At 31.3% G+C, this 21,987-nt stretch overlaps 1 protein-coding gene across 2 annotated transcripts; it reads right to left on the bottom strand.

Annotated features, from left to right (window-relative positions):
• Window positions 1-7,047: 7,047 nt before the first annotated feature.
• On the bottom strand, window positions 7,048-15,172 carry LOC112726938 (lysine-specific demethylase JMJ31). 2 transcript variants are annotated; one of them, XM_025776514.3, is made up of 15 exons: window positions 14,997-15,172; window positions 14,833-14,910; window positions 14,616-14,733; window positions 14,140-14,307; window positions 13,970-14,038; window positions 13,738-13,864; window positions 13,104-13,176; window positions 12,719-12,835; window positions 11,060-11,179; window positions 10,923-10,941; window positions 10,345-10,420; window positions 9,924-10,240; window positions 9,220-9,335; window positions 9,042-9,135; window positions 7,048-7,477 (listed from the first exon to the last, which is right to left on the bottom strand). In XM_025776514.3, the coding sequence occupies exons 3-15, from the start codon at window positions 14,667-14,669 to the stop codon at window positions 7,427-7,429; spliced, it is 1,401 nt and encodes a 466-aa protein (XP_025632299.1). In that variant the 5' UTR covers window positions 14,670-14,733; window positions 14,833-14,910; window positions 14,997-15,172; the 3' UTR covers window positions 7,048-7,426. The 2 variants fall into 2 exon arrangements, with proteins under 2 accessions (XP_025632299.1, XP_025632298.1); XM_025776513.3 differs by having other exon boundaries at window positions 14,616-14,699; window positions 14,997-15,154.
• Between the last annotated feature and the right edge of the window lie 6,815 nt (window positions 15,173-21,987).

The following is a 21,987-nucleotide window of genomic DNA, read 5'->3' on the forward strand; positions in this document are numbered from 1 at the left end:
CTATCATTTTTTCTAAGGCAAAAAATAAAACTTAGATGTATAAGAAAACGCTCACTTGCGAATAAATATATTAAATATATAATTATATTACTTATATCAAAAAATTAACTAATAATTTTTATAAAATATATATTAAAATATAAAAGATATATATAAAATAAATTAAATAATATATATGTTTATATATAAATACATAATAACTACTATAGTAAATAATATTTTCATTAAACATATAAGTATTTGCATATATTTATTATAAAACAATAATATTGAAAAGACAAAAAAAAAAATTTATCAGAAAATAAATAAAATAAATTTTAACTATTTTTTATTTTTTATTTTTTTACCAAACGTTTTCAATTCTGAAACATTATTAACTTGAATAAATATGTTGTATTAATTATATTTATGTAGTGAGTATAGATGAGATGAGTGTGAAGGGATGTATAGAAGGGGGGAATGGAAGAGGGGACGATGGTGGCCTTTCTTTTGTTGTCAGAGAAAATGTCACATGCGAGAGAGATTCATAATCATTAGTCCTTTTTGTTGCTATCACCACACCTAGCTATGTCCTTTCTTTGTCTTGACAGCTTTTGATTCTCTTCTATTCTGCTACTTGCAAATATTATGTTTCTATTTCTTCCTCCCATCCATTTTATTCTCTTTACTTTCAACATTAATCATCAACTTTACTTCCCATTTTTCTATCAGGATTTTAATTACAAATCCTTTAACTAAAAAGATAATAACTTTAAGTTATTAATCTCTTTTGATGCATGTTGAAAGTTATTAAAATGTTCAAAATCTTTATAATTATAAAGATTTTTATGTAGTGAACATTTTATTATGTGGATATTAAAAATCAATGGTCAAATTGGTCAATAATATAAAATATGTTAAAATATAAAATATATTAAAATTAAAACAATATATACATTTATATACAAATATATAATAACTGATTTAATAATTAATTTTTTGTGTACATAGTATTTTTAAAAACCTTAATATCTTTGATAATAAAAAAAATCCTAATTTGAATTTTTTTTTTTTTTGCTTATTCAATTTTTATACTAGAAATTAAAAGATATTGTCTAGTAGAAAAATACAATTAAATTTTACACTTATTATCTTTAAAATATTTATTTTAAAAAAATTTAGGAGTTAATATTTTTTTATCAATCCAATACTTTATTTTTATATTATTAGATTTTAGAGGTTAGAGTTTAAAATTTAGTATTTAGTAGTTTAGAATATTGATTAAAAGTGAAATTTTTTTTTTTTTACCAAAGATAGGAGACTCAAATCCGCAACCTCTTAATTGAGTACGGAGAAACTATGCTATTTGAGCTACAAATGGTAAGTGAAACATTTTGTTAGTGATGTAACTTTGTTCAAATTAAATCCATTTTCTTTTCTTTTTTTCCTTCCATAATTCCATTCCATTGAAATATTTAATTATTTATGACTAAAAATTCAGCTATTTATATATGCTATAAATTCGGAGAGGAAATTGGAAAACAATGACAACAGATGGGTACATATATCTAATAAATTTGGTATGGTACACAGCAAAATCTCATCAAATAATGAGAATATTGAATCCTTGGAAATTAAAACTCTATCTCAAAATATTAGAAGTACATAAAAGATTTTGGATCATTCCAATCATTATTCTATTTTGTTATCATAAATACCAAAACTTAAACTGTTTGTCTACATATTATTTAAATTTGTTTACTACTAAACTTCAGTTAGTGACAAATGTATAAACAAATTATCTAGTTGTATAAATTTTTTACCTATAATAATTTTTATTTCATAGGTTATCGCATCCTTATCATACATATATACACATACAAAGAGATCAACGAAGTTGAATCTGTAAAAATAAAGATTTCAAAATAGGTTATAAAGATATAAAAATTTGAAGGGCATAGTTTTTGTATTATTTTTGCTAATGAAAGATATAAAATATAAAAATAATTATGAGTATGAAGTAGGTTATCACGTCGAAGAGGAATAGAGGATAGATGAGGTTATCATATGTCGGCAAAAGAGGTCAACCACAACCATGCAATTTTTTAAGACTCAAATGCCCTTATATTCAACCCACCATCTTAAGAAAATAATAAGATAAGCGTGTAAAATGGCAGAAATTATTTTTAATATGGAGATAAAGATGGTGTTTTAGTTTAATATTGATATTTAAAGTGTATTACAGTATTGTGGAGGTGTAAAAAGGTGTTTAATACATATTCTGCGTGTTAATAAGATGATGACACGTGTGCAACACGCATCCTGCGTATTGACTCTCTACTTGCAAAATTTATCCACCTGTAATTACATCAAATAATCTCATTTTTAACCAAAAACACCAATATTTTTTCATATAAAAAAATTAGCCGTAAAATGGTACTAAAAATTTATGTCGCTGATAAAAATTAACTCAAAACGATATAAATGGTAAATAAATTCTGAAAAATTTAAAAATATAACAAAAATAAAAAATTTCATTTTTTAAATAACAAATAAATTTTATATTTAACAAATAACTTATATATTTTATCTATATTTTTTAGAGAACATTTGAATAAGTATTTAAAATATGCATGTAACCAAAAATCAATCATTATAGATATTTTTTTAATTTTTAAAAAAAATCTAGTTATTCACAAAAAATATAAAAAATTCACTTAATATAAAATTATCAAATTTTTAAAAGTGAAAAAAAAATTTAATCAAATTCAAAAAATAGCATGAAAATCAAATTTCTAAATTCTTTTTTAAAAATAATAACCACAACAACAACAAGCTTTACTACTTCTATAGTAAGTCAGTTCAACTAAGGTCAAATTAATTCTTTAGTAGATTTTATGTACTAGTTGTTTAACCAAAAACATTTAACATTAAATAAAACAAAAGGTACATATAGAAGATATCAACTTGCCTGATCCCTCTGCAATTGGTTAAATTAATCACCAAAATCTGAATTTAAATACTAAAAAAAAATGTTAGTGGTGTTGGTGAAAACTTGTGACTTTTGGGACATTATTTGACAATGATTTTGTTCAAGTCTCTGTAGATAGTGAACGATGTAGATTGTCAATTGTCAAGATTGTTCTTAAGAAGTGACGTAATTTTGGACTTAGCTACTAAAAATGCCAAAGGGTTCCACGTCTCTAGCTTTTGTCTTTATTTGTGTAAATTGCAAATTAAAATCATGGCACCCTAATTGGGTCAAGTAGGCCATTATTATTTTAAGTTCACTCCACTTCTTTTTTATTTTTTAAAGTAAAAAAAAAAACCTCAAATGAAATTTTTAAGGATGTGAAAGAAGGTTTAGACCGAAACAGCTCATCATATATATATATATATATATATATATATATATATATATATATATATATATTCTTTTGTGAAATAAATTCTATATTGTTGCCCGTGAGTCTATTGTGAATAAGTAAATTGTACTATGCAACCAAGCATCATGAGTCCTCTCAAGTGTAACTTTTCACAATATCAATTATTAATTAAATATTAATAGAGTTTAATTTACACAATCATCTCATTATATTATATCTATTTTTTAATGATTATTCACATTATTAATATAAAAAATTATTATTTTTACTGACATAATATTACGTAATTAAATATACATATAAAACTGCTTTACACTAACAATATATCAAAATTAAATTTATATTAATAAGTTTAATATTCTCAAATGATTTTAATTTCCAGCGATATCAAATTAGTAGGTGCTGCCACATAGATACCAGCAATTATTAAAAAAAAATAACTATTTTTATTAATGTAAAAATATCTAATTAAAATTTAAAAATCTATACTTTATAAAAATTAAACTCTTATAAAATGTAAATATCAACATGATGATTGTGCATGTATACTATTAATCAGTTGCTTTTTAATTTTCTTATCAACCATTGAGATTATTATTCATTTTAGTCTCAAACTATCATTATCAAACTTTATTTAAAGAAGATAATTAAATTCCATATGACAATGATGAGAGTTATGTGTATGTGGGTCCCTAAAATTGAAAAAGATTCAAAGACATTGCAAACAAATTAAGCTTATTAACAATTTGGAGCAGACAAGTCAAAGATAAAAGCATTTCTAAATACATACAAGTGTTCATTCATAGTAAAAACTATTTTCTATTTCCATTCCACTTCCAACGAAGAATGCAATATTGGATCATTCCACTTCCAACTATGGTTTTAGGAATTTTAAGAATGTTATGGGGATATCCAACCCCATCCAAAATTTATTGAACAAAGCAGCATTACACCAAATTCCAAGAAATTCTTTTCCTTGGCACTTTTTCTTTTCAAGGGGGTTTAAGTGAAAAAAAAAATTAAAAAGAGAAATGAAAGGGGGGAAATGGGTATAATTTTAAGAAATTAATGGAGACTTTTTTTTTTGTAAAAAGAAGCAAGTGACGCAACCCTAAAATCTTACAAGCGTGAGTGAAAAGGTAAATTAAGCCCATGGTGTATGTATGTATATATATTTGTGCTAAGTGTAATAGTGGTCCAGACACAAGATAGTAATCAATTAAAAAGGAAAAGAGTAAAGAAGAGAATAGAAAATAATTAAAGGAAAAGGTGAAAAAATAAATGTCAACGGTTAAGGGGGTTGAAAAAAAGAAAGAAAGAAAGAAAAATTGGTCATTGTAGCTTTGAAAGCTTGAATTAAAATTCTGAGCAATCTTTTCTGTTAATACTTTATCAAATTTTGTGCACACACTCCCCCAACATCACACAGCCTTTGGTTGGCAACTAAATCCACAAATGCAAATTCAACATTAGCTAAGTCAATTTGATGAAAAACTCAGTATCATATGTATTGTGTGGTAATACAAATACTGACTTCAAATTGTTCTTGAGATCAGATGACTTATTATTTGTCCTTCAATTTATTTTAAAAGTATAAGATTTGCTTTATGAATTATCTCAAGATGAAAACTTTCGTCTTTGATATCTTACATTTGCCCTAAACATATGTTTATCTCAAAGGATGCCACCAATTACTTGTCAAACTCTTAACAATAATAGTAAGAGTACACTTAATCAACAACAAAAATGCTACATGCATATAAAAAATCACCCACCAAATTAATCGTCATGTATTTGTGTTTAAATATACGTGTTATTTAACTTATTTTTAATATATATTTTATAAGATGGCTAATTTAGTAGTTAATTTTTTGTGCACATATAATAATAATAATAATAATAATAATAATAATAATAATAATAATAATAATAATAATAAGAAAAAGTATAGGTAGACAATAAAAATATTAAACAATGTGAACATTAGATATATCGGATGTTCATTTCACTAGGTGTACGGATGGTAATTCTAATATTAAGATTTAGATAATTAATTTAGAGGTGTAGTGTATTTTTATTTGATTTGTGATTGTTCATATTGTTTAAAATGATCATTGTTTACCTAACACTCCCCTAATAATAATACCCATTAGTTCTTCATAATTTTCTTAAAAAGGACCACCACCACGACGGATCCTAATAGTATAATCTAATTCATAATTTGGCTTTGGCTATCTCATAATAAAGCTTCTCAAAATGGAATTCCATATTGAAAAATGGAGCCAAAAGAAAAAAATAGCAAAATAAAACATAAATATAGCAAATTGTTTGGAAACTACCATTGAGGTTGGCATTAAATAAAGTTGTGAGCTTTGCATGCTCAACATATAAACAAAACTACAAAAGGAATGGAGAAAAGTTTCACTGCCACTAAATCCTCGGTATATGCAACTACAACTACAAGAGAGGAGGTACAATTACTACAAGGGTAAAAAAAAAACAAAAAAAGAACATAGGGATTAACAAAAGTTTTTATTTTTTATGGTATATCCAATCTTTTAGAAAGTATATGGCATAAGTTGCAGGGTTAAGGTACAAAACATCCCATTTGCCTACTAAAGAAGAAAAGAACTAGTGTGAGTGAGTGACTCTTTTTTCAATACAAATATCTCTCCCTCTGCAGAAGAAGAAGCACAAGTAGACAAAACCAACATCCTCTTGTTTCTTTCTTTCTTTCTTTCTTTCTTCTATTCCCCTCTCTTCACCTTAATTGCATATGTCATCTTCCACTAGGGAATCTACCTCCTTTTTCTTCTTTACAAAATACTGAGAATTAATTATTACCTAAACTTTCTTTTCAATGCTATATTTTCTACCCTTTTTTCTCCCTTCTGCTGCAAATCCTTGCACACTAGACACAATGCAATCCACTCCACACAAACACACAAGAATCAGACAATATATTGACAGATGTAAAGGTTGTAGTTAAATTAAATGGCAAAATCTTGGAAGGTGATATGCTTTGCTCACCCTATTTCAGAACCAATATTCTTGGAACTTAAAACAGAAAACTAATTTTCATTAAGCATCATTTAAAAAAAAACATTAAAGATGTGTTTAGTTTCTAGAGTTAATAATTATACCGAATGTCTCTGAAAGTTAGGTAATATTAGGCACAACACTCTTTGATTTGTCATGTTTTATGTTTGTAAAAAAAGACCTAACAAATATAATTTCACAAATACAAAAGTGTCGTATGTACGAATACCTACTTATGGAAAATGCTACTGTAATTTACCCTAATTTTATTTTTATTTCCTACTTTTAGCACTTTACGAAGAAAACGTAAATATAGCGAAAAACAATACAATTTTAATTTTTGTTTTTAATATATTCTTTACAAAACCTTGAAAATATAAAATAAAAGCTAAAAATGAGATTAAAAAAAAACAACCAAATAAACTCTAAATATTTCAATTTAATTATACTAATATTTTGAGTTACAATAGTAGTTCAACTTCAACATTAACACAAGTAAAATTCATACTTATACAACAATAACCAAATGTCAATTTAGGCATCTAAGATGTTATAATATATATTCTGATACATTAGCCATACTAGTTTGACACTCTCTTATGCTGCAGAGTGCAAGATGTTAACTCGTAACGACAAATATAACTTCAAGGAATTTGAAGAATTTCATATAATTTTTTCTTATAGTATTTTTTTTAAGGAATGAACCACCAATCTCTAATATTCAGTACAATTTGATTTTCAAAATCTATTGAGATAATTCAATGTACTATTAAAGAGATAGTTGGTAAAAAAAATTGTTGTAATCTTATATATACACAACACTGAATGATGTTCAAATCAGTGATGATCATCTACTGAAATTCAAACAAAGTGACAAAATATAAGAAGTACATAGTACAGACCCAAATGGAAAAAAAGATTGTATTTCAAATATGCATCAATGTTTTTTGCTCTGAGGGTACCTGGTGGGCCAATTCTTCCATAAGGTTCATGTCACTAAGCATCTAAAATGACACCTGGCTTTAGCTTTCAAGATTCACTCCCACAAATTTATCCAACACATTCTTAAATGCCTGCATCATCATCATGCAACAAAAAGAAAATGAGTATTCTCAATTTTATGCACTTTAAATTACACATTGCCTAAAGTTATTCAACATCTGATATAGTTGGCTTTGACTGGTTTAGTTAACAAATTCTACATTTGAAGGACCATACAGTAGCCTGAAATTAAACTATGAAATCTCATTAACCCAACTGCATATATTCTCTCTCATGATGCATGAAAGTGAAACTAAAGTCTCAACGCACATGCAGGGCAACAAATGCCAGAGACTCATGCACTGAAATAATGATAAGGATAGAGACTTGGAAAAAGAAAAGATGTGGTCATCAAAGTATATTTAGGAAATCTGTCCTTCTCGAGGAAAAAAAAAATTAAAAAATACAGAAAAATGAAACAGTACAGTCAAGATTGTCTTAATCACTTGATACCAAGAAATGGAAAAACAGCTTGTTTGGTCAGGAAATCATAATGAGTTTGAATCCAAACTGAAAATGACACACAGTAGAAAAGAAGATAACATGAGATGTATTTAAGATTTTAAGTGATGCAATTAATGGCACCATTCAGATAAGGCACAGTTGATAGGCATAATTTTCACACAATTATATATTTATATTCATGATTTGTTAAGACAAATTCAGAATGTTACTCAATCCAAGAGACGTCTAGAGCCAAATTGAAACCATTAAGTAGCCTTGTAATGAACTAAGGACCAAACAGAAACAAGAATGTGCCTAGTGTAAATTATCAAAATGATATCACAAGTGGGAGGGTGGGAACGAGTATTTCATGGCATGGGAGAAATTTGATCCTGTGTAATATCTCAGGATTGCAAGCCATTCACAGCAACAGCAATTAAAACATGGAGTAACATTTATAAAGTGAAAATAAATAAGATTGTGAACAACCATATTCAGTTTTTTTTATCCAAGTAAACTGATTATATGAATAAGGTTGCTAAAAGAAACAGATATACTTCCCCAGTACACATTTTTAGAGGCTGCTAGGTCGTTCATTGTCTCAAAATAGAGAAAGTAATACTAACTTAATTAGAAAACAAATTCTCAACGAGAAAAAAATCTTAAGAGGTTCTTTAAAATATTAAATTAGAAATCTATTAAATGTGTTAACACTCAGATGAACAACACTGCCCTTGTGTCCATTTAAACGTAGGGCCAAAAAGAAAAAGACTTGTGAGATATAGTTTTATTTTAGAGCTTCATTGCAGATATTACGCTTCCAGCATAAGAAAGAGTTTCTTTTTCTGTGGAGTTTTGGCCTTTATTTCAAGGGAAACTTATCCAATTATCTTAAATTTTTAAAATATCTTTTATTTTGAATCAATGAAGCCCATTTTTCTTTTTTTCTTTTAAAAAGAATAGAAAAAAAAACATAAAAACAAAAAAAAGCTCAAACAAACAGGCCCAAATACCCAACCAAACACATAAATTTTAGGCGATATTTTACTGTTTTCTCACCAATCATGGAAAGAAAAATAAAACAACATAACAGTTTCGTAATTAATATTAAAAACAATAAATGAAAAATACAAGATTCTATGAAATAATTACCTGTTGGGCAAATGCCTCCTTCCCTTTTAGAATTGAATTCATTGCTGCTGATTGGTCGTCAAAAGCACTGTAGAAGACCTCATAAAATCTATTCCTGTAATCACAACAGTAGGCAAAAGCTGGATGTTATCTTGATCACAAACAAAAATGTGAAACACCCGTAGGTATTAGTATGTACCTATCTTCCTCAAGTATTTGTTGATCCATCTCATCAAATTTCCGAGTAAGCACTTCAGCCCCAACTGGAGAAAGTACATGCAATACAAGTGCCTCTAGAGTCCTTGGAAAGTTGTGCTGAAAATAGTAAATAGTCCAACATGCTTGAAACTAGCAAATATTATATGGCCTAGAAGGCTAGAACTATGAAACAAATATATGCACTATATGGATGAAAAACAAAAGAGATGATTAGCATATGATTTCAGTTGCAGATGCAGAACTAGCTACACTATCATGGATAACTGGAAAACTGTACAAAGCACAATATATAAAACTGAAAGAAGCGGCAATAATGTCCTATCCTAATAAGACAAACAAAATTCTCAATCTTGTCCACTCCAAGAATCAATTCTAAATTCTAATGAATCCAAGATATTGAAGCAAAAGCAGCTCCCTTTCAAATAAGAAAGTTATTCTCCCAGAAAGAAAATGGCATAAATCATCCCAAAAGCATGAAGAAATATAAAACAAAACATATCTGTCAACCTAGATTCCTTTGGTGTGATCTGGTAAAAAATAATAATGTCATACTTCAATCTTTACTTTGTCATGTTGTCTAATAATAATTAAGGCACTAAAGCCACAGTTAAAACTACCAAGTAGTGAATTAAAAGACCAAACTGCTTTGACATTTACAAACTTTGTAAGAGAATTCAAACTCACTGCCATTGCAAGAAAGACATATTGGAGAGTTTGCGGCTTGACATCCCAAATAATTTTAGCAACTGGATCATCATTCAAGTCAGCAGTCACTGCTTTCTTACATTCATCATTCTCTCCTAGGTTATGATCACTTGTAGAAGCTGAGTGTGATTCCTGATCCTGACTCGCGCTAATGCAGTTGTGAACCCAGGAAACAAGTTCATGAAGCACCTGAACTGCAGCAGGTTCCAATTCAACCAGTGTGTTCCCCTCACACAGACGTTTCTCTTTAATATCCATTCCTTTTAACATCTTACCACAATTGTCATCCCCATGATCTGGTAATGGCAATGGCAGAAACCATAAGATGGGTGCTTATTTTCTAGTCAGATAACAAATATGGAAAATAACTTCATGAGAAGTCGTTCTATAATTAACTTACCTGCTTCTCCACCGTTAGGGAACTTCTGTGTTAATGTCCTAGTTTTCCCCATCCCCAACTCAAGCAGAACCTGGTCCTGTCCTATAAATTAAAAATATATGTCACAAGCCCCTTACAGAAACTTCTAATTACCAAACAAAAATAAAAATAAAAACAAGAGAAAAGAAATAACCACAGGATGGTTAGCTCCAAAATGCATTTTGACAAGTTAGATGATCACGCCATTTATACACTACCCTCAAATCTATTAATCCTCAACTTTAGCTATGAAAGGTTTCTAAATATTGTAATTCAACACCAAATAACTATCAAATCATGATGAATCAGAAAGTTTACAGCCAGCAAGAATTACTTGCACAGAAAAAGAAGTAAAGGTAATGCACTCAAAGCTATAATCTGAAGAATTTTGAAAAGGTAAATCAGTTACCTACATTCAGATGTGTTCACAAGTTAATAAAGTTGACCTAAATCCTCAGGTATCAATTTTGGCATATCCCACCACCCAATTGATTAATGAATGAATGAATAACGATAGGCTTTATTATTTGTAGTAAATGATATACAAATGAAGCACCTACCATTTCTTTGTCGATCAATCTTGAAGTGTGTCCATTGGCCAATGCGCAAATGATGGTTGCAAAATAAAACAATAGAATTATTCATAAGTCAATAAGTCAGACTATCACAAGTATAAGAAATAAATCCTAGCCAATACCTTCTCAATATTCTGCGTAAATAATATGCATCCATGTGTTCCTGCATGGAAGACATTATGTAGGATCTCCACCAAAAGTTAATAGCAATAGTCCAATCATCACTGTCAACTTGGTGAAACCTGTACAATAATAAAAATAATAAACCAATGATATATGGGAGGAAAAGTGTGACATCTATCAAGTTTACAGAGATGAAGAAAATGTAGATTGCCTAATGAAGCATACAGACTAAGAAGTGCAATATGATAAAAGCATTTTAAAAACCAAACATACAGAAATTACAATATGAAGCATAGTGCATCAAATCCCATGCTTTAGCGACATTGGAAGAAGACAAGTACCAACAACTACAACAAACACTTCTTTTTCCATTGGGTGGAATCAGCTATGTGCATCAAATGGGTCCCTATCAAGAACCATATTTATAGAAACGCCATTAAAATCTAAATCATTTTTAAGGGTTTCTAGTCTTTCATATTCCCCCATAACTATTTGCAATATTGAATTTCTACTCTACTCTTCTTCCTAGGGATATTACAGGTGATCTTCTCACATTATCTAACTACTAAGGTAGAATTCTACCATATTTTTCACATATGCCCCAGCTTTCTTTCTAAAATGTATTCATTGCTAATTATATATTATCTAATGTGTGCACTCAGTCAACATAATACAACATCTCTACAACGTTAAGTTTATTCTATTATTGGTTTTTACTGCCCAATATTCACTGAAACATAGGTCTTATAATTGTACAGTAAATTTTCTCTTAAGCTTGAATGGCAATCTCTTATCACTAATAAGTAACAACAATTCAGACAGACTCCATTTCATCAACTTAGTTTGAAATTATAGTTTACATCTCTTTCTATTTTCCCTTCATTTAGGAGGATGCACCCAAGGAACTTACACCATGTGACTTGCAGGATGATATGATAACCCATTTTCACCTCTAAGCTAGAATATTAGCATACCTCTTATTGAACTTGAATTCCAGATCAAGTGATTGACAAAAACAAAAACAGTTTATTTGCATCTGAAATATGTATCTTGACAAGGCAGAGCATGTTAAGTTTGAATCTTACGCTATATTGATCACAACAAAATGACAAATAACAAGGGGGGAAAAAGGAGGAAGATCCTGTTTCATGTACTCAAGTGTGCGTTATCTTTCTAGAATGTGAATTCTTGAAGGCTATCATGTGTATGAGAAATAGTTTATTGATAAATTCATGCATCTATGAACAAGGTCATACTTGATATTTTTTTAAATTATTATATCAGGATCAATGTCCTAGAATCAACATAAAGATTACACAAAGAAAAGATATAGAAGTGGAAGTCATAAGAGACTTTAGGAAGTGAAGGTCTACAGCAGAAGTGTAACTCATAATAAACTTTTAAGTGTCTGAAAAACCATTTAGCTGACTAAAGGTTGTATTCTCAATAAACGGTGATTACAAAGACTACATTGCAATAGAAAAGCAAAGGTCAACTAGATTTTACATTGGATAAGCAATTGAGCATGAGGCACACACATGTTTAACCACCTCCATCAAAACCAACCAGCATGAACCATTTTCCCCAAATTAAAAAGGGCAGTAATCTACCCTCAATCAGAGGAAGATAAATAGAAATAGTTGAATTTGCAATCTTACCAGCCTTCAGGAATGAAAAGTGCGTCACCAGCCTCAAGAACAACCTTTTGCGCAAAAGCCATCGACCATTCTGCCCTTGGATATATTGAGTAATCAGGGTTTTCTAATGCAACAGAACTGCCACATGGATTTTATTACGGGAGAAAAAAAAGCAAAAAAAAAAAGGAACAAAAACAAAAGGGAACTGTTAGAGTATGATAAAGTGTTAGTGTTATGTGCCATGGGCCTGACTTGTAAAGTTCTATTAATCTCACACAAGTATTAAACCCATTCACTACTATACACACAGGGAACCTAAGTACCCAAAAAATACTAGTTCATGTATTCATTATACAACAGCTATCTATCTACCCTCTCTTTCACTCTATTCGTTTTGAAAGCATACCTGTGATTGGAAGCCTCCCCATATATAGGCATCGGGTAAAGTGAGGGACTAGCAGAAGGAGGCCACAGAACAACTGCAAAGCATTTGGTTCCAGTTAAAGAAGGGCAGAAAGGATTAAGGAGTTGGGAAGTTAGAATGGATTTTTGTAAAAACAAAACAGCTAGAGAACTTATAAGCATAATTAAAACAATTATCAGTGTTTAGTTTTTAGTTTTTTTCAGCCTAATTTAAAGTTCATCTGTAATAAACTATTCAAAACAAAGTAATTGAAACACGCACAGAATCAATAGTTGACGGATCATAATAAAAAGCAGTAAATCAGCTGGAGCTTCTCTCCTAGTTTTTGTTTACCAGATAAGATCTGGAAAAGTCAACAATGAAAATGTTTACAGAGGGAGAAGCAAATAAAGTTCCAAAATTCCAACAGTAGTTCTATATTATTTACTGCAATACTGCTTCAGAGTTCAGGCATTAGGTAGTTCAAAACATCAGCAAGCAATGAAAACTGTAAAAGGTTCCTATAATAATTGATAGTATATTCCTGAACAAGAGAACCTCCACAAAAGAGGGAAAAATTCATAGCAGGATGTAATGTTATATATCAAGAAAAGAAAGATATATAAATATTTAATACCCTGTTTTCGGCCAGAAACTATGCACAGAAGATTGTTGTGTGGATCATAGTGAGTACTTGATCTGGCTTGGGCATTGTTCATCCACAAATTTATAGAAGACAGCTCTTTTCCCTCCAAAATCGGAGGCTGCAGAAAACAACTATTATAAATTAGATTTCTATGACCAAAAATTCCTGCTATGATATGTCGAAATATAGACAGCATAGCAAAATAGCTGGATAATGTACTAACAGTCTGAATGTCTTCCCTTAGAGCCTCCAATTGGACCCTCTCCTCGCGATCGCTGTTCATAATTGGAACCTAAGTTACATTTCACCCCAAAACAATAAAAAGAAAAGAACTTAGCACTTTGAACTGATCGGCAAAATTACATATTATCTCATTGCTGTTGAATTTCCAACCTGTGCCAAATAAATTTGTTCAGGAACACCTTCCAAGGATAAATCACCACACTCTGCGTCATGATTTTCCATGTCAAGGCAAGGATCAAGAGCTTCTTCTTTGTCCTTGCATTTCGTCAGCATTCGTTTCTTACATAAACCAATGAAGGTAGAAAACGGTAGAGGAACCTGCCAGCAACGGAATCGAAAAGGGAAAGTGAAATAAAAGTTTGTTTTTCAGTCTCAACCACCAATAATTAAAATCTACTAAAATGAGAATGATCTAGTTTGAGTCAAGCTAACACCCTATAAGAATAGAATCATCATTCACAACTCAAACTGTCAAACATCAAAATTAACAGTACTGAATCACTTGAACCAAACAGAGACTGAAAAATATAATTCAAACTCAAACTTTACATAGCCACATCCATATCCATATAGAATTAAATAAATTTCGCTCCATAAAATTAAAACAAGATTAAGTGGGAAATTACCCGGTCATGGCTTCCAAGATCACCATAAAAGACGGGTGCAGATTGTGACACCATAGCTTCCACCGTAGCAGAACCTACCCGCGCCTAGGTTTCATTTTCAACAAGCATATACCAGAAACTAAACACATTCAGTTATTTTCATATTCAACATAACACAGAATTTTAAAAAACAAAATAAAATAAAATAGAAACTTCAAATAAATGAATGGTTGTGAACCTGCAAGTAGTTGAGACCACCGTTGGATGGGTTCCATTGAGAGAAAGCTCTCCAGCTCTTAGTGCATCCAACGAACACCTATTTTTTCAGTTTTTTTTTTAATTAAAAATGAATTAAAATTCAAATAAATAATAGTAGGGGAGAGAGAGAAGGTTAATGTTTACAGCGGGAAGATTAGTGGATTCAATGAAGGATTGGAAGTGTTTAGAGGTTGGAAGCTCTTCGTATCTTTGGATTCTAATGGATTCATCCATCCCTAATGCGTTGCTGTATTCAACACACAACTTCGATTGTAGCACTGAACTGAACTCTCTGTGTGTGCAGTGTCTGAAGCTGGTGTGCAAAGATTTTGGGCCTAATTGGGCTTTAATAGCCCAACCTAAAACTCCGTCTATTACAAAACTGGCCCAATATGTACCAAAAATAAAAAACAATAGGTGACCTTTATCCACCCAAGCGAAAAAAAAAAGGTGACCTTTATCCCAATATATTTTAGTTTCACATGGGTCACGCCTCACGGTATTCCTTACTCAACAGGCCAGAACTAATCTATTAGAAATCAAAACCCAATTTAAGAATTTTTTACTTGCCAAATAGATTATTGCATACATAAGAGCTAACCACACACCAACCCAATATATTATATAGTAACAAATTAACAATGCTAATTTGAGTGAAAAAAAAGGTATTTTTTAGGACAACTATATTATATTTGTACCAAAAATCAATTACTATAATATATATATATTAAAAATAAATTAAATATCAGATATATTTATACATAAATATATAGCGATTAATTTGATGACTAATTTTTACTGTGCATATAACAATTTTTTTTTAATACATTCGTGCCTCTTATGTTGAACAATATATATGCCTGTATCTCTTATGTAGAACAATATGTCATGCATGTTTTTGAAAATTGATATAGCAAGACTCTAATTTACCTCTAATTTTAGATAGTAGAAGTTACACATAATATAAAACATATAAATTATTTAGTAACAATTAGATTTTTATTATTTAATTTTGATCCACTGTCAGTATAAAATTTACATGTACATCTAATTACATAATGTCATATTAGTAAAAATAACTATTTTTTACATTTATCGTGTGAATAGTCATCTAAAAAAACGGATATAATTGTACGACTATATAAAACACTTTATACTATTAGTGCATCAAAAGTAAACTCTATATTTTTTTATCAATTTTATCGTTTAAGAAAATTATTTTCGCCAACATGGCCTAGACGCTTATGACGTGGATGTATATATCTGATCCATTTCTTTTGTTACAAGTAAGCTTCATTATCCTCAGAATACATCAAATAACTTAATTGTTTGACTGTTCCAAACTTCACCATTTGGAACATACAATTAACAATAATTTGTATTCTTTCACGTGTCTGTTCGTGTTGCTTACGAAGCATATAATAATGTTTATTCTTTAGGTGATCAATGTTAAGCTGATCATAATTAACGGTTTCTTTATGCATTATTGAACCGTCACTTGATAGATATATTTATTATTAGTTTAAGCTATAATAATAATATTACGCACAAACCTTATGACTAAGTCCTTCAATCATATATCAACATTCTAAAACAATACCAAGTGGTTTCATTCTAACTAAGCTTTATGTATTAAGCTAAGTGAAAGTTGGCCCTGTGTTTTGTGTTCTACTTTAGGTTAAAGTATCTTCTAAGTAACGATTGGACGAAATAAAATAAGAGTTTTTATCTGAAAGGGAATGAAGTATAAGTTTATAATTTAAAAGAAAAAAAAAAACCAACTAGAGTTTCCATTATTCTAATTTTGCAATTTATTACAAGAACTATATATGTAATTAACTTCTTAAGTAAAATTATATTCTTTTTCTTCTCTTTCGATTATTCTATCTGATTATCTGTAACACTCAACCTAAAATACAGTACTTAGCATATGTAAGTAGGGGTATACATGCTATACACGGTTAAGGTTAATCAAAAAAACAAAACTTAAATTTAGTTAACTAAAAATTTGGTTTAAGTTAATAACTAAACCGGTTTTAAATTGGTTTTTCATGAAAAACCGATTTTTGTATGTAAAATTTGGTTTTTATATAAAAAAAAATGTTTAATTACTCTGTTAGTCCCTATAATTTCGCAAAATTTTTAATTAGGTCCCTGTATTTTTTTTTTCTTTTAATTGAGTCCTTACACTAATTTTTTTTTTAATTGGGTCCCTATACTTTTTTTGTTTAATTTGGGTCCCTACACCAACTTTTTTTTTAGTTTGGTCCCTATAAAATTAAGTTAATTACTGCTAAGAGGGACCTAATTGAAAAAAAATTGTGCAAAGACCCAATTAAAAGGAAAAAAAGTATAAGAACCTAATTGAAAATTTCGTGAAACTATAAGGACCAACAGAGTAATTAAACCTTAAAAAAAGGGTAAAAAAACAGATATAAGCCAAGGGGTGGCTTATATTACGCAAATCAGCCAAACGAGATTCTCATTCATCAATCAACCAAAGCACACTATAATATAATTCGAATTGACCTAACTCGAATTATTTCCAACCATTACGCCAAAGTAGTTTGAATCAAGTTGGAACGAATTATTCAAGCATAATTCGAATTATGTCAATTCGAATTACTACCATCACGTGAATAGGAGGAAGTTCGAATCATGTTGATTCGAATTACTCCCTTTTCGTTTCAAATGGTAATTCGAAATGTGTTGATTCGAATTACAAGGGAGTCGCCTATATAAGGAGTTCGAACCAAGGTCATTCGAATTAGTTTTCCATTCTCATACCCCCACCAAATCCCAGAGAAAACGACCTAGAATCGGGCCGACAAAGACTCGAGCGGCATATTCAGGCGATGGGGGACGATCCAGGGAGGCTGTATCGTTTGGATGGAGTTGCTCATATCGCCGGGGTGATTAACGACGAGGTTAGTGGATTTTCATAGTGATTTTTGATAGTGGTTTATGATAGTGGTTTTTGATAGTGGTTTATGATAGTGGTTTATGAAAGCGGTATTGCAAGTGGTTTATTTTAGCAGTTTTGCATGCAGTTTTATTGGCGGTTTATGTTAGTGGTTTGGGTTAGTGGTATTGCATGCGGTTTATTCCATAGGTTTTGTTTGCGGTTTTGTCGATGGTTTATTTTAGCGGTTTATGTCAGCGGTTTAGGGTGGTGGTATCGGAGGTGGTTAACTGAGTGGTTTTGCATGTGGTTTATGTTAGTGATTTTTTGGATGCGGTTTTGCTAGTGGTTTACTACATTTTGCTTTTGCATGTGGTTTTTAGAAGCGGTCTATGTTTGCGGTTTACGTATGCAATTTTGGTAGTGGTTTACTATATCTTCTATTGCATGTGGTATTTGTTAGTTCTTTACGTCGTGAATTGTATATGTTAGTGGTTTTGTAATTCGTTCTAATTATTCGTCAAGACTCAACTACCTTGTACTGTACCCCTCGGTGGATGCTGTAAGTCTTCACACTCAACAGGGCCTCATCTTTATCCTGAAATTGCTGACCAACCTGGAACTCTGTCAGACCAGCAGACCCTTCCGCATCTCTAGCGCCAAATCCAACAGGCTGCCCAGGAACCCCCTCCTGCCTCATGGCATCCAGGTCCAATGATGAAAAATGTGGAGGGTATTGCTGTGTGCCAGAGCTAGAACCCCCTGCAGCCCCTCCCGGGTCACTCGCTCCAATATCATCGCCACTATCATCAGCAATCATATCCGGCTCAACATCATCGTCCTCTGGATCATCAAACAATCCGTCTCCAACACCAGCCGGTGCAGCACACTGTACTGAGGTCGGAAGATATTCCCCAGTTCCAACCTCGTTGCCAACACTGCCATTGAGATCAACAGCGAACAAAGGGGAGACGACAGGCTGGATGGGTGGCTCGTACGCAGGGACGGAGGAAGAAGCAACGGCAGGTCTCGAGCTAGAACCGGCCACCATGGCTACAGTGTTGGTATTCCGGTTCGAACCCCCAAGCTGGATACCACATCAACCAACTTTGCCAACAGCTCTGGTATCCTCACCTCGGAAAACTGTCGGCGACAATGAAACATGACCTGCAAGTCCTCATCACTCCCGATCGTGAAACAATCATATTTCACGGTATCTTGGAGCACCGTGGTTGGAATGCGATAGAAAAACTTCTTAACCCTTTTCACACCTTCCAGACCAAGTTTCAGCAGTACATAGCTGACAATGTCATCATAGCTCGTCGTAGGCCTCACGATAATACATAGGATCCTTATCGGTGAACTTCACACCGGACCGAGTTTTTCTCTTAATCGATCCTCTGTGGTGAACCAACACTAGAAAACTGTCCTCACTAGCCATCTGACCCCTCTAATGAGAGCAACTCACGTTCACATCATATATATACAGGTCTAGTTCACAATAATTCGAATCATCCTCATTCGCACTATATATATGTAATTCGAATCAACACATTTTGAATTACCATTTGAAACGAAAAGGGAGTAATTCGAATCAACATGATTCGAACTTCCTCCTATTCACGTGATGGTAGTAATTCGAATTGACATAATTCGAATTATGCTTGAATAATTCGTTCCAACTTGATTCGAACTACTTTGGCACAATGGTTGGGAATAATTCGAGCTAGGTCGATTCGAATTATGAAGAAATATAATTCGAGTTTTGTTGATTCGAATTATATTATAGTGTGTTTTGGTTGATTGATGAATAAGAATCTCGTTTGGCTGATTTGCGTAATATAAGCCACCCCTTGACTTATATCTGTTTTTTACCCTTAAAAAAATGGTTTTTATATAAAAACTAATTCTTTTAAAAAACCGATTTATTTCAAAACCAATTTTTAGAAAAATCGGTTTAAAGAAAACTGATTTAATGCAAAGTCAATTTTAGTCTATCTAAAAACTAATTTTTAACAATTTAAAAAATTAATTAAATAATATTATTTTATTGATGTATTAAGAGTCTAATTACACTATGGGTATTATAGAGTTAATAAGTATGATTTTAATTAGTTTTTATACAATATTATTTTATAGGCTTACATATTTAGTTTTGATTTTGGTTAACTGATTTTTATAATTTAGTTTTGGTAACTTAAATTCAAATAAACGTAGTTATGGTTTTCAAAACCATTTTAAAAAATTGGTTATCCAAGGATTTAAAATGTACATCCCTAATGTAAGACCATGTTTAAAGATTTTCGACAATATAAATTTGTCCTTAGAAAAGTAAAACCAGAGAATATTATTTATTTGAACATATAATTTATTGAGATTAATTTTTAATTTATACATATAGGCAACGTAGAAAAGTATATACACTATCAGAAAATCAAATTCTAGAAAGGATATAATTGAAAAAGTTATAGCAGATAATCATTATTGCAATGGATAGTTATTTATGTTGATTTTGCCCATTTTAATTTCTTTTGAAAATTCTATTATATTGATTGCTTGGCAATTTATACACTCAGTCAATAGAAATATAATTTCTTATATATTATATTAGAAAATTAAAATATATGGCATAAGCCTCGTACCTATTATTCTTGCTTTGTGAAGAAAATCTCATGCCCTAAGCTGTTCAAGCTGTGATGTTGATTATTTGATGAACCAGAAGGGATTAAGAGAGGAAGAGAAATAAGTTCTTCTCATTGTTGGAGAGAATGAAAAATCCCCTTAAAAAATATTTGTTTAGTTATTACACATTATATACTATGTACTTTTTATGTACTCTCACTAAAAAATAATTACAACGGTAAACCTATTATTGATAAATAAATAATCTAGGTAACACCCTCCCGCAAGCAAGAATTGTGTAAATCTAACAATCCTAGCTTGGAAACATTAGCAAGAAAAGGATCCAGTGGCAGAGCTTTGGTAAGAAAATCAGTAAGTTGATCCTTGGAACGAACTGGCATAAGATGAATGAGACCAGACAAATGCTTTTCACGAACAATGTGGCAGTACATTTCAATGTGTTTAGTTCTTTCATGAAAGATGGGATTATTGGCAATGTGAATGGCTGATTGGTTGTCACAGTGATAGACTTTTGAAGCGGCAAGCCAATGAAATCCATTAAGAAAGATAACCAACTAGCTTCACAAGTGGCAACAGCAAGAGACCTATATTCAGCTTCTGCAGAGGACTTGGCAACTATGGTTTGCTTCTTACTCTTCCAGCTAATGAGCGAGTTCCCAAGCATAAAGCAATAACTGGAAACGGAGCGACGAGTATCGGCACAGGTAGCCCAGTCAGCGTCGTCGGCAAATCCAGTGAGATGCATATTAGAAGTAGAGGAGAAGAAGAGACCAGTTGCAGGTCGGCCTTTTAAATATCGGAGTACACGAAAAGCAGCTTGTAGGTGAGAAGTGGTTGCACAATCCAAAAATTGGCTCAAACGTCCCACAGCATAAGAGATATCGGGTCTAGTGTTTGTGAGGTAAAGGAGTCGGCCGATGAGCTGTCTGTAAACAGTGTTGTCTATTAAAATGGTACCTGATTCCTTTGAGAGTTTCTTACTATAATCAAATGGAGTAGAGAGAGGCTTGCAATCTAGATAACCAAAATCTCTGAGAAGGTCCATGGTGTACTTCCGCTGATAAATGTGAATTCCAGAGTTAGAGCGTACTACTTCCATTCCCAAGAAGTATTTGAGATCACCAAGATCCTTTATTTTGAATTTGTCATCCAAATATTGCTTGATGGAATTGATTTCACCAATGTCATTCCCGGTTAAAACCAAGTCATCAACATATACTAGAATGGCAGTGAAGCGTTCAGATTGTTTCTTGATGAAGAGTGAATGATCATCAAAAAACTGCTTATAACCAGCATCCACAAGAGTCTGAGTGAGCTTAATGTTCCATTGCCTGCTTGCTTGCTTAAGCCCATATAGAGATTTTTGCAATTTACAAACCAAACCTGGTTGTGACACAGCCAAACCGGGTGGTATCTTCATATAAACTTCCTTGTCCAAATCTCCATGAAGGAATGCAGTGTTGACGTCCAGCTGTTTCAAATGCCATTTCTTTGCCGCTGCTAATGCTAACATTACTCGTAGGGTAGTCATTTTGACAACTGGACTAAAAGTATCACTATAATCTACTCCTTGCACTTGAGTGAATCCTT

This window comes from Arachis hypogaea, chromosome 12 (genome assembly GCF_003086295.3).
Source record: "Arachis hypogaea cultivar Tifrunner chromosome 12, arahy.Tifrunner.gnm2.J5K5, whole genome shotgun sequence".
NCBI classification, from domain to species: domain Eukaryota; kingdom Viridiplantae; phylum Streptophyta; class Magnoliopsida; order Fabales; family Fabaceae; genus Arachis; species Arachis hypogaea.

Bases quoted from the DNA above. Each gene is read 5' to 3' on its own strand.
- LOC112726938 (XM_025776513.3), bottom strand. From the start codon at position 15,086: ATGGATGAATCCATTAGAATCCAAAGATACGAAGAGCTTCCAACCTCT. The intron at 12,836-13,103 runs GTATGCTTTCAA...TCCATGTGGCAG, and splicing joins GGGGAGGCTTCCAATCACAG to TTCTGTTGCATTAGAAAACC. The intron at 9,336-9,923 runs GTGAGTTTGAAT...TACTATTTTCAG, and splicing joins ATGTCTTTCTTGCAATGGCA to CACAACTTTCCAAGGACTCT.